We start from the raw sequence: 18,459 nt of genomic DNA on the forward strand, positions 1-18,459 counted from the left end.
GTACTTTTCGATGCAGGTATTGGTTTGGACATTTCGTCGACACCATGTTAAACTAACGAACGTGAAATAGTATGATTTTACAATGTACAACATAAACAATGTCATTGTTAATAAATAATTAATACTAAAACAACACAGGACTAGATTGGAACCCCATGTTGCGTACAATTACTTGTAAATTAAGAAAAATATCCTGCATTCTCATAAAAAAATTGAAATTCTTCATTTTTTTTGTTCTCCTGAAAACTACACAAAATCACATTCCTTAGTTTAAGATGGTGTCGGCGATTTGTTGGAGGGGTCAAAAGTGATAATTTCTTTAACGAACCCATTCTCAGAAACTACCCAAACGAAAATTTGAAAAAAAAATCATGAATCTGTCTTTATACGGTTTCCAGGGCTGAAAATACTTTCCATATCGATATCTGCTCAAATTAAGTTAATAATAGTATATTACTATAATTTTGGGGAAATTGAGTAAAAACCCCTCTAAAACTGTATAAGAAACTGGCCTTCACGTGCATGAGTGAATCCTATTTCACATTCAGGAATAAATTTTATAAAACAACCTCCGGGGCAGCAATGGGTAATCCCTTTCACCGCTGCTATGCAGGGTATTTATGGAGAACCTGGAGGAAGAACTTGAGGAAGCTGGGGCACTCCCGAGATTCTGGATCAGATACGTGGATGATGTATTAGCAAAAAGGAAGAAGCAGGAACAATCCTCGAGAAACTCAACCGGGCAGACAGGAAAATCGGCTTCACCATGGAGATCGGAAAGGAAGGGGAGATACCGTTTCTAGACTTAAAAATAATCCGGGAAAGAGGGGATTTTTAATTCGACATCTACAGGAAACCGACCCAAACACAACGAACCATCACATACACCTCAAACCACGATTTCCATGGCGGCATACAGCTTTATGATTCACAGGCTGGTCACAACACCACTCAAAGAGGGGAGAAGAAATAAAGAAAAAATTTCATGCTGGAAACAGTCAAGAAAAACGGATACAACAGGAACCTCATCGAAAATCGGATTAAAAAGAAACTACACCAGGTCTCAAGACAACAACTGTCAACACTCTTCCGGGAGGTGAACACAGAAACCAGACAATAGATAGCACTAACCTACTCGGGTCGGAGGCAGAACATCAAAAGGCGGCTACATAAACGTGGATTCCGAAGAAGGCCGAATCCGCTAAAAATAAGAATAACCCACACATTAAGCCCGCGGTTGCCAGACATATAATAGAGCAGGGACACCATATGTCGTTGGGCAACGCCAATATCTTGAAGGAGTGAACGACGTTAGGAGATTAGATTCCTACGAGAGCCTCCATATCTTGAAAGTTGCTTTACCGTTTAAATTTACTACAATTAAATATCAATATCATACTAAAGTGAGTAGTCTGACATGCTAAATGCATACACATAACGGGCTACATATAAATGGGATAGTTCTGCACTCAAAACCTTTCATATCTGAGCTTTCCCGACTCTTCTACTCTAAAACAATCTCAACGACTACCAAAATCACCGACAAAATACATCAATACTGCCCTCACAAGCAAAGTGCGTTATAGCACAATTGCTAAAAACTTCTTCCCTATTGTTGAAGTGTAGAAGGCAAGTCCAAAAGACCCAAGTTTCGGCAGCTCTTTATGCAAGGTCGTTTCGGAGTACGAAAAATTAGCCAGCGAAATGCTGCAATAACCGAGCAAGTCAAAAATTTCAGAACCACTTTAAACTAACCAAATATTTACAGCGACACTACCTTCATTTCGCAACTTGATAATAACAATAAAAATCCTCCAATATAACTGTCAGAGCCTATCAAAGAATAGAAACAATATCGAATACTATTTTACCAGAAATTTGGTTATAGTCGGTGTTTATTTACCTCCAAATACCACTGCAGACGAACTTGTAGCGGAAGTCAAACGACTAATCTTCAAACTCGAAGAGCATCCGAATGTTTTACTTCAATGCTAGGTGCAAGGCATGGAGTGACTCAACAGGCTCCTTAAAACGAAAGAAATTAAAATACCTAATAGATATTTATGGGCACTGGGCTTCCTCTACCTTTTTTCAGTTCTCACAAAATCTAAATACAAGCTTTTCCGTTCCCGATTTCACTCAAGATTTCAATTAAGTGCGACTGTGCAACGACGAGCGGCAAAAATCATCACCATCCTATTGTTCTCTCCATCGATAAAACCTAGCGAAAAAAAGAATTCTTTTTACGAAATCCTTTGCACTCTCCATTATGGGCAGAATGGTTCTAACTCCTTAAATCTGCACAATACAATCGAGTTTAGAGGAAGAAATTTCTGAAGCCACAATCAGAGTAAACAACTCCAAACACCACCCAAAAGCTGAAGGAACTCTTTGATAAAAATAAGGTAGCTTATGGAAACTCCAGGGCCAAAAGCAGTCCAGCTAATTACCAACTTTTGAAGCCATTAACTGCTGAAAATGTGACGACATCATGTTGTGACCTCCATGGTAGACATTAAATCGACTTATTAGAATGTTGGCATCGGTGTCCTTAAGTACATCACGACAGAGAAAAAGATTTCTGCAGAATTAGGAGCATGGATAATCAATTTTCGGGCGGTGAGAACACTCATTATTGACAGGGACCAAATTAATATTGGTAACCGTCTTCCGCAAGGCAGTTGCCCAAGTCCGATTCTTTTCAATCTATACACAGCAAAATTGTAGATAACCAGATAGCGGTTTTCCAATTTGCTGATGATTTCATTACCACCTCAAGTGACACTAATCCAGATTCAGCAACCTTCATAGCCCAGATAAAATTTCACCTGTTCTGGAGGGAGATTGCCAACTTTAAACTCCTAATTAATTTGAATAAGAGCAGCAACCCTATACGGAAAACCGAAGTTACGAAACCACAACAAGAGCCTCGGACTGGACGGATAACACAACGACGAACCCGGCAACGACAAAGGAATAACGATTTACGCATTTCCTCATGGAACGTGCGCTGCCTGTAGAGAGATGAAGCTGCCAAGCAGCTAGCCGATACCCTGTCCCAATATAGGGCTGATGTAACAGCATTACAGGAGATGCGTTGGACAGGGACCGGGTGCTCGGAGTAGGTCTCTTAGTCAGGCAAACAATGAAACCTGCTGTCATCGGCTTTGAAAACATAAACGAACGGGTATGCACTCTGCACTTGCGAGGCAAATTTAGAAATATAAGCCTCATTAACGTTCACGCCCCTACAGAGGAGACTGCAGAGTCGGAGAAGGATACTTTCTACGACGCAGTAGAACGAACCCTCGATAACTGCCCCGGATATGATATCAAAATCATACTTGGGGATTTTAACAGTCAAGTAGGGACGGAGCCCCTATTCAGGCGATACGTTGGCTCCCAGAGCTTACAATAAAATACAAATGATCATGGACTGCGTATCATTCAATTAGCAGCGTCACACGAAATGGTTGTTGGAAGTACCTGGTTTGTGCGGAAAGCGGTTCAGAGACATACGTGGGCCTCTCCAGATGGGACCACTTTCAACCAAATTCACCACGTGTTGACCGAACGCCGTCACCTCTCAGCCTTGATGAATGTCATAACATATAGGGAGGCTAATATTGACTCGGATCACTATCTCGTTAGCATGGTGCTCCGAGCTCCAATAACAACACCACCCAAGAATCCCCTCTGACAACCAGGTTAGACTTAACACTGAAGCCATCCACAACACAGACCTCCGCAACACCTCTAAGATGGAAATGGATGCCGCAATAACTGCAGTCAACAGAGATCCTGGAGATCGAGCATAAAAAAATTATCTTCACAATCACCTGAAGAACGTTATCATAAATACAGCCATAAACATTCGATATCTCCACGAAATTGGTAAGACTGACTAGGCCGACCTTGACCAATGTGTGAGGCCAGATAAAAGCAGCAGGATCACTCTAAAGATAGGAGACTACAACTTTGAGACCGTTGATAACTTCTCCTATCTAGGGTCAAAAATCACAACCGATAACAGCTACGATGAGGAAATGCACGCACGGTTGTTACAGTTGGGGGGAGTCTAATCAAACAAGTCAAAAATATAAAATTCCTTGCATGTGGCATTGTGGCGCAGCAGGGTTATTTATTTCGAATGTTGTTAATTCGATTGACAGTTGCCCCCACCGGTGTTCTCCGTGGCGGAGTAGGCCTTGATGGGTCGAAAAAAATAATGGAAAGTAAAAAGTGATTTGAAATTTTAGATTTTCAATGAAGGGGAACTTGGATATAGTCCATAAAGGACTTTTCAGTTTCATATTTTCAATTTCATTTTTGAATAGTTTATTGCGTTCCGTTTTAGATAATAAGTTGGAAATTGATTACAACATTGTATTTGATTCGGAGCAACTTTCTTCCTCGAAGGAGTGAACAGGAGACATACAACTTAAATGAAATTCGAGAGAGAGTGCTTGAGTGAGAATTTACATCGAGAGAAGATTTTAATCTTCAATCGCATCCATCGTAAAAATATTATTATAAGTGAACAGAAACATGTAAAAAACTCTTCGCTATTTTTCCTTAGTATCTACCCCTGATTTCCCTAAGATACATTTATAGTGAAAAGACTACAGTTTAAACGCAAGCAAATTCTAATACCAAAACATAGGTTATGCTTCAAATCGAAAGTTAGTGCTAGTAATTGTCATATCAAGACTAAAACATCACTAGAATCGGATTCATGAGAATTCACTATGACTGAATCACTAGTGAAGCATTCTCTGCTGTGAATGCCTTAAAATTAGTAGCTTCGCTAAAAAACAATGTGCACCGTCGGATAGCTCTCAACATTTACATGAGTCTATGTCGCTCAAAAATCGAATATGTTGCAACGACAATGACATATTCACCGAAGTATATTAATAACAAGTCGGAATACCGGGAGCTCGCGCTTCGGGTATAAAGGTTTTGTGTTCATCTTATGTGAGAAACTTCAACGCACATTTTTCTGTCTGTATATAGCTACAAATCCAACATAATCCTTCATATTTTTCCAAACCACGAGACATACGTACATATTACAGCCATAGATATTACGCTCACCCTAAACAAACAGCCTATTTCCGAATACTATACACATATATTCACGTATATAAATTGATCGTACCCATATTTCCGATTTCTTATATCTATCTGAATTAGGCACTATCCGCAAAGTTCATTAGCACGCATATACTATATATTTATTCATATACAAATGACTAAAAAACTGAAACAAAATAATTCTTTCCGACCCCATTCATAAGAACTCATTTCGTTGTAGTATTGACGAATTGACATATGATGATGACGTTATGCAGGTTGTAGAGTGCACAAAATTCACAAAAAAATGGTAAAGTTTTATCCTCCATAACTTTGTTAATAATAGTTGGATTTTTTTCAAACTTGACCAAATTGTGCATTATGTTCTATTACACGCATGCCAAATTTTGTACTTCTGGGATGAACATAAGGGGGGTGCCGGGTAAATTTCTAAAATGTGGAAATATACTATTATTAACTTTATTTGTGCAGATATCGAAACCGGATATATTTCGAAGCCTAGATTTCGTAGAGATTCTTCACTGCGTTTTTTTTCAGATTTTTCGGTTGGATAGGTTCTGAGAACGACACCTGTTACACTTTTTGGGGGTTATATTTTGAGCCCTCACTCCCCAATTTTCACCCGAAATCAGATATTGAACCAGTTTCGAAAAGTACTAATTGAGACCTTTCATTTGATCATTTACATGTATGTGGAGTCCCCCTTAAACTTAACACAAAATGGCACCACTTACTGCATGTAAAGGGAACACCAGATTACATACTTTCACCAATTTTCGCGACAATCGGTCCAGCCGTTTCCGAATAAATCAGGTGTGACAGACAGACGGACAGACAGACACCGTCTTGATTCTAATAAGATTTTGTTTCACACAAAACCTTAAAAAGATATGCAGTTTTCAAAACGCCTTGCTTCGCAGATGGCTAGGTGTCCCACGATCGACCAGACGGGTTACGTCAACGGCATCTTTGCCGCCTCCTCCACAACATGTACCAGAAACTACCATGCCCCCACATATAGATTGGTCAACATAATTGTAAGTTCAAAGACTTCCAGTTCTTATCAAAATATTCCAATTGTGCAAATGTAAGTATAAGTTCATAGGTACATTGGTACACTTACTTTAATGAAAGGTTATTGATGGTATTTCATAATTGTATTAATATTGCCAATTGTAATATTGTAAATTCAAAGAACGTTGGCACGTTTAATTTGGTTCATATGTTGACACAATTAATGTAAATGCTGATTAATTGTATTATTGGATATAAGGGCTGATCAATCGCATTGTGATGTAATGCCGATTGATGTCAACCTAGGTGTAAAGTTGGAAACATAGAATTAGTTAAGTTAGTATCATTAAGACTACTCGAAAATAAAGTCGGATTAGTAAGAAACAATCGACGAGTTTTTATTTTTTTTCATTAGTAGTGTGAACCTACATTTGTCACGCACACCTTTTATGCACTCTCAGGGGAGCTACCCCTGACACGCGTAGAGTCTTCCTAGCAGTGAAAAAGCTACTCAAAATTAAAATTCACCACCATGAATATTAATGCCGATATGTCCAGGCTTCCCCAAGCAACAACAACTTCGCAGGTATTGACACACGGTTTAGGGACATTTTTGACAAAATGGCGCTCCCAGTAAAACTTCTCCAGTCTGGAAAAATCAACGCAGTGCCAAAACCCTTTGACCATGAAACTAGCAACCCCTCAAATAATGCCATTGCATTGGACTATAAGAATAGTATAACAGCTACAATTCACGGGGATACAGAATCTATGCCACGGATACTTCTGTCAGCAGCAATTGTAGTGGTGATAATTATTTGATAGCTAAAATAGCGACACTTACTGAAAGCTCTCAATTAGCGGAAGTAAAGATAATCTGGTGTCCTGCAAAGGGGAATATTCTACAGGGAAATAGCCGACAATGCAGCAAAAAACACTTTCAACGCAGGAAGCTGCCTAATCGCGTCAAAAGAATATGGCATGCAAAATATCAAACTGACTCCTTGGAAAAAGGTAAATCTTTCTTTCAGATTTTCCCGCATTCACCAGACAAACCCTAGTTTAATGATTATCCTCTAAATTCCCAAGCAATCAAGATAATTAACCGTTACTGGTCAAGCACACGTACAGCTTGCAAACCGAAATTGCGAATTGAGATGCGCACAAATATGTATATGTACATATCCACTGTGAGCTGGACTATTCTCCATTTAGAAACTTGAACATTTATGTATATATGCGTATTTCGTAAGCGGCAATTATTTATATCCACGTACTGTGTGAGTCAATTACCTAACCTCCTGTCTGCTTCAGGCACAGACATCTGCCTGCCAGTTGTCTGATGTCTAGGACAGACTCAGACATTTACTTGATACGGGAGCAGACTTTGTCTGAGACAGGCGTTTATCTGAACAGACATTTGTCTGACACAGATATTTGTCTGTCTGATATCTGATACAGGCACGAACAGTTACCTGACACAAGCACAGAAGAGAAAGCAATTATTCAGGCTTGAAAATACATAAGTATATATGTAAATGAAAATACTTTTTCGTCTACACCTGTCACGTCTTTAAATTTTCTTATTGGATAAGTCCCACTCCACCATAAATACATACAACATGATCAGATCATTAAGGCGCTAGTATTCGCTATCTAGGCGAATACTATTTCGATACAAAAAAATCGTATTCGCACTTGGAAATACAAACATTCACCCAGCAGAATTCGTATTCGTAAATACGAATACGTTTGTATTCACTTTCGGACGTGAGAATACAGCCGTATTCATATTCACTTGTAGAAATACCAAATGTTCACCTTTTCGAATACGAATATATTCGTATAGAAAATCATCGTACGAAATTATTCGTGTTCGTATTTACGAACACAAATATGGTTTGTGGTTTCAAATACCTTTGGCATCAGATAAGATGCTTAGGATTTAAATTGTTTGTGAAATGTCCGTACTGAGAATATCTGATTAGATCTTGTCCAATGGTAAGGAATGCGTTCGAAATGAACCGGCGACTTACTTATGCAATGAGATTGCTTGGTGTTGGTCAAGCTGAAATTAATCTTTTTTGCTCGTTGATGGATTCAACTATTTTTCATAAGTCTATTACCAAGCAGTAGAATAGCGTCACCGTCGAATTTGTTATTGATGTGTTTCAAAAAGCAATAAAGGAAGAAAACGAAAAAAATGTGAGAGGATGTAACCCAGAAAACTACTTAACGGTCTCAGGAGTTGGTTCGTGGGCTAAGAGAGGTTTCCCCTCTCTTGGGAATTATGTCAAGCATAGAAAAATTTCCCAATAATATTATTGATATAATAGTTAAGTCAAACTTATGCAAAGGATGCCAGTATTTAGCAACAAAAGACCCTATCGAAGCCGAGAGTTTATATGACGATTACAAGACTGAATGCAGAGCAAACCACGAGGACAGTTAGTGGTAAAATGAAGGTCAACGGAATTTCAGAAATGGTCACGCGTTCTGTGCAACGTTATGATATGAAATTTGTGAGGTCCATCGGAGATGGGGAAAATAAAACTCACAAAAACTTGATTATGATAAATCTTACGGTGGCGACCCAGAAGTAGAAAAGCAAGAACGCGTATTGCACGTGAAGAAATAAATGTACCGTGCAAAAGCTCTTAACGAGCACACAAAAGCTGAAAAACAGAGAACACACAAAAGAGATGGGTACCGCGAAAAATGTTCCAAAAAAGCGTAACATAACGAAAAGAGTCTGGTCGGCCAACGCTCAGCCACCGGAACCTAAACGGCTGCAATTAACTAATAAGCTTATGTTGAAAATGAGTAATTGCGACGGTTTGGCAATCACGAGAAGCTGGGGGGGCTACGTTCTACCATATGACGTCGGCAGATAAAAATCCTCACCGCTTTTACTGCTCAGATTCTTGGTGCAGATATCAACAACTGAAAGCGGAATATCAACAAGTTATAAACTTTATAAAACCTGTGTACTTAACTTTAGCATTTGACGATTTGTGGAAAACAATCAAAATAATAATAATAACGAAAGTTTCAATCACTGTGTTTGGAATTCCGCTCCCGAGCATAATTATACTGGGAATGTTTTGGAAATAGCTATCTCTATGACTACCGGCATCTTTAAGTCGATGTCTGTCTGTCCGTCTATCTGCCACACCCGATTCGTTCGGAAACAGCTAGACAGATTGTCACGAAAGTTGATTAGAGCGTGAGCGTGAGAAGGGTCTCCCCATGCAAAAGGAGATGGCAATTTTTTTTTCACAGAATGTGGCCATGTGTATCACGTCAAACCAAAGGGTTTAATTAGTACTTTTTGAAACTAGTCCCATATTTGATCTTGTTTGAATCGTAGGGGAGTAAGTGTTCAAAATTTGACACTCAAAAAGCATAACAGGTCTCGTTCGCAGGACCTATCCAACCGAAAAATCTGAACAAATCACAGTGGTGTACCTAAATGAAATCTAGGCCTCAAAATACATTCCGTTCCGACATCTGTACAAATAAAGTTAATTATTAAGTTAAGTACATTAGCACATTTTGGAAATTTAACTGGAAACTGCCCTTAAGTTCTTGCTAAAAGTACAAAATGGCAGTGGTATAAAGAATAGCTTAAGGCATAACTTTGGGAAGTTTGAAGGAAATCCAACTATTGAAGGTGAAACCTTTACTTTTTATGTGAATTTTGTGCATTCTAAAATGTGGATGACGTCATCATCCATATCAATTCCTTAATATCACAGTAAAGTGAGGTGAGGTGCATGTATGTATATGTATATATAACATCTATAACTGTGTATATATAACGTCTCCATCTGTAATAAGCACTTATATCTTGCAATTTGAAAAAAATATGAAGGAATAAAAAAAAGTGAAGCGATGGCGGCTTTACGGTTTCTTACCAGGGCAGAGGCAAATCGTCAGACGCTGCCTCACCTCTGCCCTGGTAAGAAACCGTAAAGCCGCCATCGCTTCACTTTTTTGAGAAGTTTGGGTGCAAGCCCTAAGCGAGGGGTCCGTGGACCAGAAAAGAGGGAGTAAGTTGCTTCCCATTTGGTCCGGTCCAGCATTAAGTTGATGCGGACTTAGGACCCCATCATTCCTAAAACGAAAATATGAAGGAATATTCTGGGTTTTTAGCCATATACGAATAGAAAAATGTGCGTAGAAAATTCCTCACATAAGATGAACTCAAAAACTTTATATCCGAAGCGCCAGCTTCCGGTATTCCGACTAGTTGTATAACATTTATCAACAAAAAAATTAGATTTTAAAAATCTTTTTTGCACAAGTCCGCCATGTTGTGATTTTTAAGGTTTTGTTTGCAATGACAAAACTAATATCGGTTTCGGATCGCTATCGATACCCCACATGACTACACTCGGTGAGAAAAAATTGACACCTCTCTTTGCATGTATGGTGACCTCCCCCCCTCCCCTCCCCTTAAACTCAATGTGTAACTGTGTTACTCACTTCATGCAGTGAGATTCACAAGCCCCACCTTTCTCCCAAATTTCATATCAATAAGAGTAACCATTTCTGAGTTATAAGGTGTGATAGACAGGCAGAGGGACATACGGACAAACAGGCAGAAGATATTTAAAGAAGGACGAAAAGTGGTGCAATTAACGTCAAGAGCACTACTATCTAGCAGAAGCTCCAGCTTTCTTGTAGATGCAGTAATGCCAATTGCATCAGGCAGAAAAGAAACTCCGGAGCCGCGTAAAAGACTGAGAGGTTCTAATGGGGAAGTAGAATCTGCTTCACGAAGTCAAAAGCAAACAAGTCGGGAAACCGAAAGCTAGACGCTTCAGGTACGAAAGGTTTTGTGTATTTCTTAGTACATAGCACGTATATTATGTGAGAGTATCAATTTTCAAAGAAGCAACAACTTAGACGCATTATAATTTTGTTAGTAATAGTGCGATTTCCACCAAACTTGGCAAGATTATGCTCTACATTATAGCCTACATCACTGCAAAATTTTGTGATGTTAGAATGAACTTAATGGGGGTTTCGAGCCATTTACAACAGATTATAGTAATATACTATTATTAATTTTATTTGAACAGATATCGGCATGTAAGGTATTTCGGAGCCCAGGCACCATATAGTGGCAGCCTCCTCATTTTTTTCAGATTTTTTGGTTGGGTAGTTTCTGAGAATGGTCCCTTTAAAGAAATGATCACTTTCAACCCCCAGCACTCCCCACCTTACCACTAAACGTCAAAACTAAGACCGGCTTTGAAAAGTACTAACCGGTACCTTTAATTTGATACCCCACTTGACTATATTTGGTGTACCTTTGTAAATTTGGTGTCAATCGCTATAACCGTCTCCGAGAAAAATGCGTGTGACGGACAGACAGATAGACAGTAAACCGATTTTAATAAGGTTTTGTGTTTACACAAAAACTTTAAAAATGGCGGCACAATATCATCGCCAAGTGGACTCGCTGGGCGCTTATTTTTACAGCAAAGAGCAGGCGAGCCCTTTGCATGCGGCTATCTGTAAGGCAGACGGTAGACTGACTTCACTTAACTTGAAAGATCAATCTTTCAATCCTTTGAGTGGGGTGAAGTCCGACCAAGAGCGGATCGATGAATGGAAGTCGAAGGCAATGTACGGTAAACGCGTGAATTGTCTTTGGCAGCCATTTGTCAATTTGCATTTGTCGAATAGATGGCTGTACTGGGGAGCTCTTTGCTGAGACGGAGGGGTTCATGTGTGCCATTCAGGACGGCGTAGTCGCCACCCGAGCTTATAAAAAGCTCATCATGAAAGAACAGATGGAGAACGACCAGTGCAGAATGTGTGGTTCGGCGTTAGAGACGTTGGACCATCTCATTTCTGGCTGCACTGTTATGGCACCGGTGCAATACATCACCAGGCATAATGCTGTATGTAAGGTTATCCATCAAAACCTTGCATACAAGCATGGGCTGATCACGGAAACATGTCCGATTTACCGATATGAGGCGCAGCATGTATTGGGACCGGCAAGTTCTGACTGATAGCCATATCGCACATAACAAACCTGACATACTATTCGTTGACAAGGCAGGTCGCTCCGCGCATATAATTGATGTTGCTATCCCCCATAATAGCAACATCGAACGGAAGAAATACGTGGAGAAGAAGGTGAACTATGAGGTTGTAGTTCCCATAATATTGTCAGCTACAAGTATTGTACCTAAATCCCTCACGGCTTCCCTTGATGTCGTGGGACTTTCGCACAGTCTGGTTCAAACCATGCAGAAGTACACCATTCTGCATACGTTGCGGGGAGTACTCGACGGACTCTCCCATTGACCTATCACCGGCCATTACCACCAGCGCTCCTTTAGTTTTTAAGTAGGTAGGATTGTCCGAGCCTAAATGCTTGGCACTTAGTGCTAGTATTAGGTAAAATCCGGCATCTGCCGAGATTGTGATAAATCAAATAATAATCGTTAGCGCAACAATCTATATTGGATCAGGTCCTTAAAGTGTATTAGAGCTCTTCCTTCAAAACCGTAGCGGTACACTACAGTAACACTGTAGGGGTCAGCATTGCGCTCGCCCGAGATTATTACCCTGATTTGACTCAGGTTCTCATTCACAGCTGAAAGCGGTAAAAAGAGCTAACCCCACCAGCGAAGTCCGGATCCGTTGGATCGTCTTTCGGCTACGAGAGCAGATTTCACTGAAAATATGCTTCAGGTGTCTCGAGTTTGGGCATATGGCCAAAAACTGTACAAGTGTACACGACAAGTCCTTGCTGTGCCGTAAATGCGGAAAAAAAGGAACATTGCTAAGGACTGCAATCAAAGGCCCAATTATCTATTCTGTAGACAAATGAATGAGATTAGCTACTGTGCGCTCCAAGTCTTAAAAGGGAGGAGTTCCAATCAATGGTGGAGAGGCTAGCGAGGGATGCAAGAGACCATAACTCTAAAATCATACTTGCGACTTTAGTGTCTGAGCTGAACAATGGGGCAACCGAGAAACGAATGCAAGAGGGCGTGTGCTACTTGAAGCTCTTTCTGGTCTGAACCTTGTGCTAGTAAACACTGGATGCGTCAACATATTCCGAAGAAAAGAAATAGGGTCGGTGATAGATGTGTGAAAGTTACACACACAGCTACAGCCATTTCCGAAATCAAGCAACTTACAAAAATAAATTAGTTCCGGAAGGCAGCAGTAAAATGAACAGTCAACAGGTTTGACGAGGAAACTTTCAAAGACGTCCTGCTGCAAAATACAACGTTAGACGGAAACGCAGATGATAAGGCTTCCCAAGGTCTACGAAAAGACGCATTCAGCGACACAGGAACCAATCTGAGTACGAGCAGCTACAAGAGCAATACAAAGAAGCGCAGAAAAAGTTGCATGTGGCTATAGTAAGAAGTAAAAGCGAACACTTCAATGGCAAACGCTCTCCATCGATTACTTACATTAACTTGCTACCATAGACAAAATAGGGACGAACCTTTTCCCACAAAATGTGAATACCGCTAGCCTTCCCATTGTCCAAGTAGATCCCGTCGAAATCCCAATGGTAAACGATGAAGAAGTCCTGTAAGTTGCAAAAAATGAGACTCCTGGTTTGGATAGAATAGATTTTTGCCCTAATTTAACTCAGGTACTCATTCACAGCTGAGTCGACTGGTATTCAACATCCAGTCACTATAACAAATGCCTTTGCCATCAGTGAGATTTGCACCGCGACCTTCCGCAATGATATGCCTCCTAAATAATACTGGCAAATTATTTGAATGAATGATCGACAACAGATTACTTCCGACTGCTGAAAAGGAAGGTAGTTTCTCTAAGAACCAGTTTGGATTTCGAAAGAAAAGGTCTACGACAGAAGCCAAGTTTTAAATTGCATGTGGAGATGACAGCAACTAAGGCATATTACACCGGAACACTGCTGGCGAGAATGTTACCGAATATAGGTGGTCCAAGCCTGAACCGTAGCTTCCTTACTTCAAGGGTGGTCATCTTTATCTTACTATATGCAGCCCCAGTTTGAACAGATGCACTGGAAAAGGAAGTAAATAGAAGAAAAATGGGACCTGAATATCGCTTAACTGCACTCCAAACATCTTGCACCAATCGAAAAATATCCAACGAAGTGGCCTGTGTGATAGCAGGGATGATCCCCATTGACATCCTAGCGAAAGAAGGACAACGCCTTTATAATCGAATTATCGAACTTGTCTCATCGGAGAACCTTCCACCCGTCGGCGGCAGTCCCCGCGGAAAGAAACTAACGCCGAGTGGCAGGAGAGGTGGAACGAGTCAGAGAAAAGCTGATGGACACACAGAATCATATGAAATATTTGGAGATGGAACGATCGATCCCACGGCGAAGTATGTTTCGACCTAGCCCAAGTTTTGAGCGGGCACACATCATGGGATCTTCCATATCTTCAAAATAAGTCGCTAGGGTGAGTAGTGCTCGGAAAGGTATCCAACATCATTTCTAGAAAACACCTTTGTGGCACACAATCGCAAGCCTTGAACAACCAGTTGAACGTTTTTGGAACATTGAAAAGTTGGGAGGCCCAATTTCAACAGTGGCAAGAAATGAGAAGAATTCTTTAACGCTACAGTATCAAGGAATGAAAACGGTCTTCCGATTGCCATTTGCTTAACCACCATCCATCTTCACTAGGTATTTCAAGGAGGCAGAACAACGTTTACTAGATCCGCAAAGACGAATTAGTAACAAGCCCAGATCACAGGAAACCACACTACTACTCAGACAAACAAGCTTCGCGTTGTATTTGACGGATCAACCAAAACTAAACGACATTTTACATATCGCACCAATAATAAACAAAACGACCTATTTGGCATTCTCATAAGATTTCGGACAGACAAATACATGATGATCGTAGACATTAAAAAATGTATCGACAAGTTCTGCTCCATGAAAACATTCGATGTGTCAACTTATACTCTGGCAGGATATGCCCGGAGATGAAATCAAAACGTTTAAGCTAAAAACAGTCACGTGCGGAACTAGAAGCGCCCCGTACTTGGCAATAAAATGGTTAGAAAGGTTGACAGATGAGGAAGGTGCCGATTACCCGCGCTTTCCATGTGGATGATTTTCTAACGAGAATAGACAAGAAGCACTACATCTGCAATAACATTTCACAAATGGTGTTCCAACAACGCCGCTACGTTCCATTTCTCCACAACACAAGAGAATAGAACGTGATGTCACCAACCTAGAAAAAAAAGCATATAGTAAAGGCCTTTTACATTATCTGGAATCCTACTTCGGGCCAATTCAATGTAAACATGATGAACTTAGAGCCCAATCAGCCGATTACAAAGCGAGTGGTTTTGGCACAAACATCGCCATTGTTTGATCCTCTCGCTTTAGTGAATCCGGTCATAGTCGTAGCAAAGGTGTTTATGAATGATGCGTCTTCTATGGGAATTAAAATACAACTGGATACACTACTATCATCACTGATTCAGTCACTTAAAAGCGCTAGCACCTTTTCTAGGAAGGCGATATAAGGGTAGGAGGACGACTTCAGAATAGCAAAATACCATTTAACGTGAAACATCCAATGTTAATATTTCATAAACATCCACTATCTGAACTCATCTTCCGTCAGCTTCCACGAAACATTTACATGCAGGACCGTTGGCATTACTCAACCATTCTCGGCAAACCTATTGCTATATCAATGGGAAGAACGTAGCTAACGGTATCGTTTCGCAATGTATGACTTGCGCCCAATCAAAACCAAGGCTACTCAGGGTATTAATGGGTGACCTCCTCGCAGAAGAAATAAAAAACCCAGACCATTTCTTAATATTGGAGTCGACTTTTGCGGTCCGGTTGAAATTCATTTTCAACTAGGAGGCAAGCGAACGATAAAAACATACATCTCACTTTTCGTGTGCCTCGGTATGAAGGCAGTACACCTAGAGTAAGTCTCAGATCTAACATCAGCTGCATTCATTGGCCGCAGACTTATTCACCAAAGGTTTGGGAAAAGTCAAGCATTAACATTTTATGCAGTTGTTAGGAATATAGGATATGAACAGCTGTGAAGTTTAATTTAAATTGTTGTATCTATATTATTTTGAAAGTGGGGGTATTAGTTTTATATCCAAATTAGATACTAAGTGGCAAAACCGTCTATTGTTTTCCAAATGTTGATTATGAATGTTCTAATAAAATGCTACTCGCTCTCCTCTGAAAACTCGTGTTTCATTAATAAAACGTTTACAGTCCAATCTCAAAACTAATGATGCTATTAGGTAATGGATAACTCTCAAAAAATTTAAAATCTTATTTGGGCAAAAGAACAAGCCCACAAAATTAATACAACTACACCACCGACTATTAAAATTTACAATTCTTTGTTGTATCAAGACCAAAGTTAGGTTTGTATCCTTATAGCTAAATTGTACCTGAACTTAATTTGCATATTAGCCTTACATCTGAATAATAGCACAATTCTTAATAATAAAAATGAATAAAATACAATATCCACAGTACCTTAAACCTATTGTGCCGCCTTCACTTTTGTAGAACTCGTTAACCTCCTGATTTTGTTGAAAACACCACTAAGATCATCAGACACTTTCTTCTCATTGCCCGACTTCACTATTTTTTCTATTAATGATTTGTCCATAGTGTGAAACACCTGTATTAATTGCTCTTCAGTGGCATTCATTGCAACTTCCACAAACAGCTCCATAAGCGTAGTTGAATTTTCTTTTCCAAACTCGTTCCAAGTATCGTCAGTATTCCATTCGTCATCCACATCTTGATCGGCTCCTCGCTGACTCTCGATAATGTCCCAAATTTCTATGACGCGTTTGAAACTCTCCTCCTCAAACGGATATGACAACAATTCAAAGATTTGGCTCACACTGTCCAATATTTCGAGTTCATAATGTGAGACAGACAATAATGTCAATGAATCATAAAATGGTTCAAGGATGTTCGCAATACATTTGAGGAACTCAGTCAAAACACTAGCATATGCTTGATCAGAATATTCTTCATATTGAAGCAGCTTTACATTTATATGTAGAAAGGTTGAATGAAGCTTCTTCACTTTCTTCGTAGCTGATGACATACCAAATTCTGGATCTTCATTTATTAAAGCGAGTGTTTGAAATGCCACGATAAGGCCAATAACAAGATATTCATGTACAAACAAATCTCGGAACACAATACTTGATTCACTTTCTTCTTCAACTAGAGAAAATTTTACACAGAACGCGTTCATAGCACTCACTGCATCCGTTAATAATTGGCGACTCATCGAGTTACTCAACATGAGCGAAAAAAATTGCACAAAATTCACAGAGTTTCTTATGCATCCGAACCAAACCAACGGATCGATTTCTTCATCTGATACTAAAAGCGCCGAAATAAACCGCATCAGTTGAATTAACGTAAGTGTATCTGAACACGATATTAAATCTAGGATCGGCGCGATAAATTCCACATTTTCAGCGAGCTCCTTCCGTGTCGGCGGGTAGTCGCACATATTTGCGACTATGCCTACTAAAATCTCAGTCAAGCGCCTATCGTCCGTCAAATGTATAACAGTTGAAAAAATTTCCAGTGTTTGATATTGAAGAAGCAGCTTGACCACATCATGTTCAATTGTCATGTCCCAAAGAGTGCATAAGTCCTGTTCATACTCAGCCAAATCCTTATCACTAACCACAGTAAGTAACGTTGACAAGACGAAACGTTCACTGAATAATGTATCGCCGATGGCATCACCTGCAACAAAAAAATCATAATAAGAATATTATATTAAACCATATCAATAACGACGTTTGTCAAAAGAATAAAAAATTACACAGAAATTTGATGGTACAACTCAGGTCATCATCGCTTTACTTAACACTTGCAAATAGACAATCAGCGATGATAATAACAACTGATCTTCATATATGAATCATATCGGGTTGATGTAAAGGAAATGTATTTTGTCAATAGATGGCGACACTTAAACATATCTATACGGCGATTTGAAGACGACAATCAGAGTTGTGATCGTATGTTTCAGTCTCAAGTTATCGCGTGTCAAAGATAGAGTCCATCAAACAAGAAATTCGTTATATTTGACATTTTTACTACCTGAGAGGTAAAAATGCAACGAAGGCGGCCGAAAAAAATTGTGAAGTTTATGGACCCGATGCTGTAACTGTACTGTACTGTAACTGATACTGCACTGTAATTCGCACAACACATCATTGGTTCGATCGATTTCGTTCCGCTGTAGTGGATGTCGAAGATACCCCTCGTACTGGTAGGCCAATCGTCGTAGAAACCGGTAAAATCGTCGAAAT

The 18,459-nt window shown here is 39.8% G+C and overlaps 1 protein-coding gene across 3 annotated transcripts in view; it reads right to left on the reverse strand.

Annotated features, from left to right (window-relative positions):
- LOC119660811 overlaps positions 1-18,459 on the reverse strand; it is a 169,909-nt gene that overhangs the window by 134,585 nt on the left and 16,865 nt on the right. The window contains exons 2-3 of one of the 3 annotated variants that reach the window (XM_038069675.1): positions 16,643-17,887; positions 6,257-6,413 (exon numbers count right to left, since the gene is read on the reverse strand). In XM_038069675.1, coding sequence (XP_037925603.1) covers positions 16,650-17,887 — 1,238 coding nt within the window. In that variant the 3' untranslated portion in view covers positions 6,257-6,413; positions 16,643-16,649. Of the gene's footprint in view, positions 1-6,256; positions 6,414-13,751; positions 17,888-18,459 lie in introns of those variants that run through there. The other 2 variants (XM_038069666.1, XM_038069656.1) reach the window with 2 other exon arrangements.

Source organism: Hermetia illucens, chromosome 1 (genome assembly GCF_905115235.1).
Source record: "Hermetia illucens chromosome 1, iHerIll2.2.curated.20191125, whole genome shotgun sequence".
Lineage (NCBI taxonomy): Eukaryota > Metazoa > Arthropoda > Insecta > Diptera > Stratiomyidae > Hermetia > Hermetia illucens.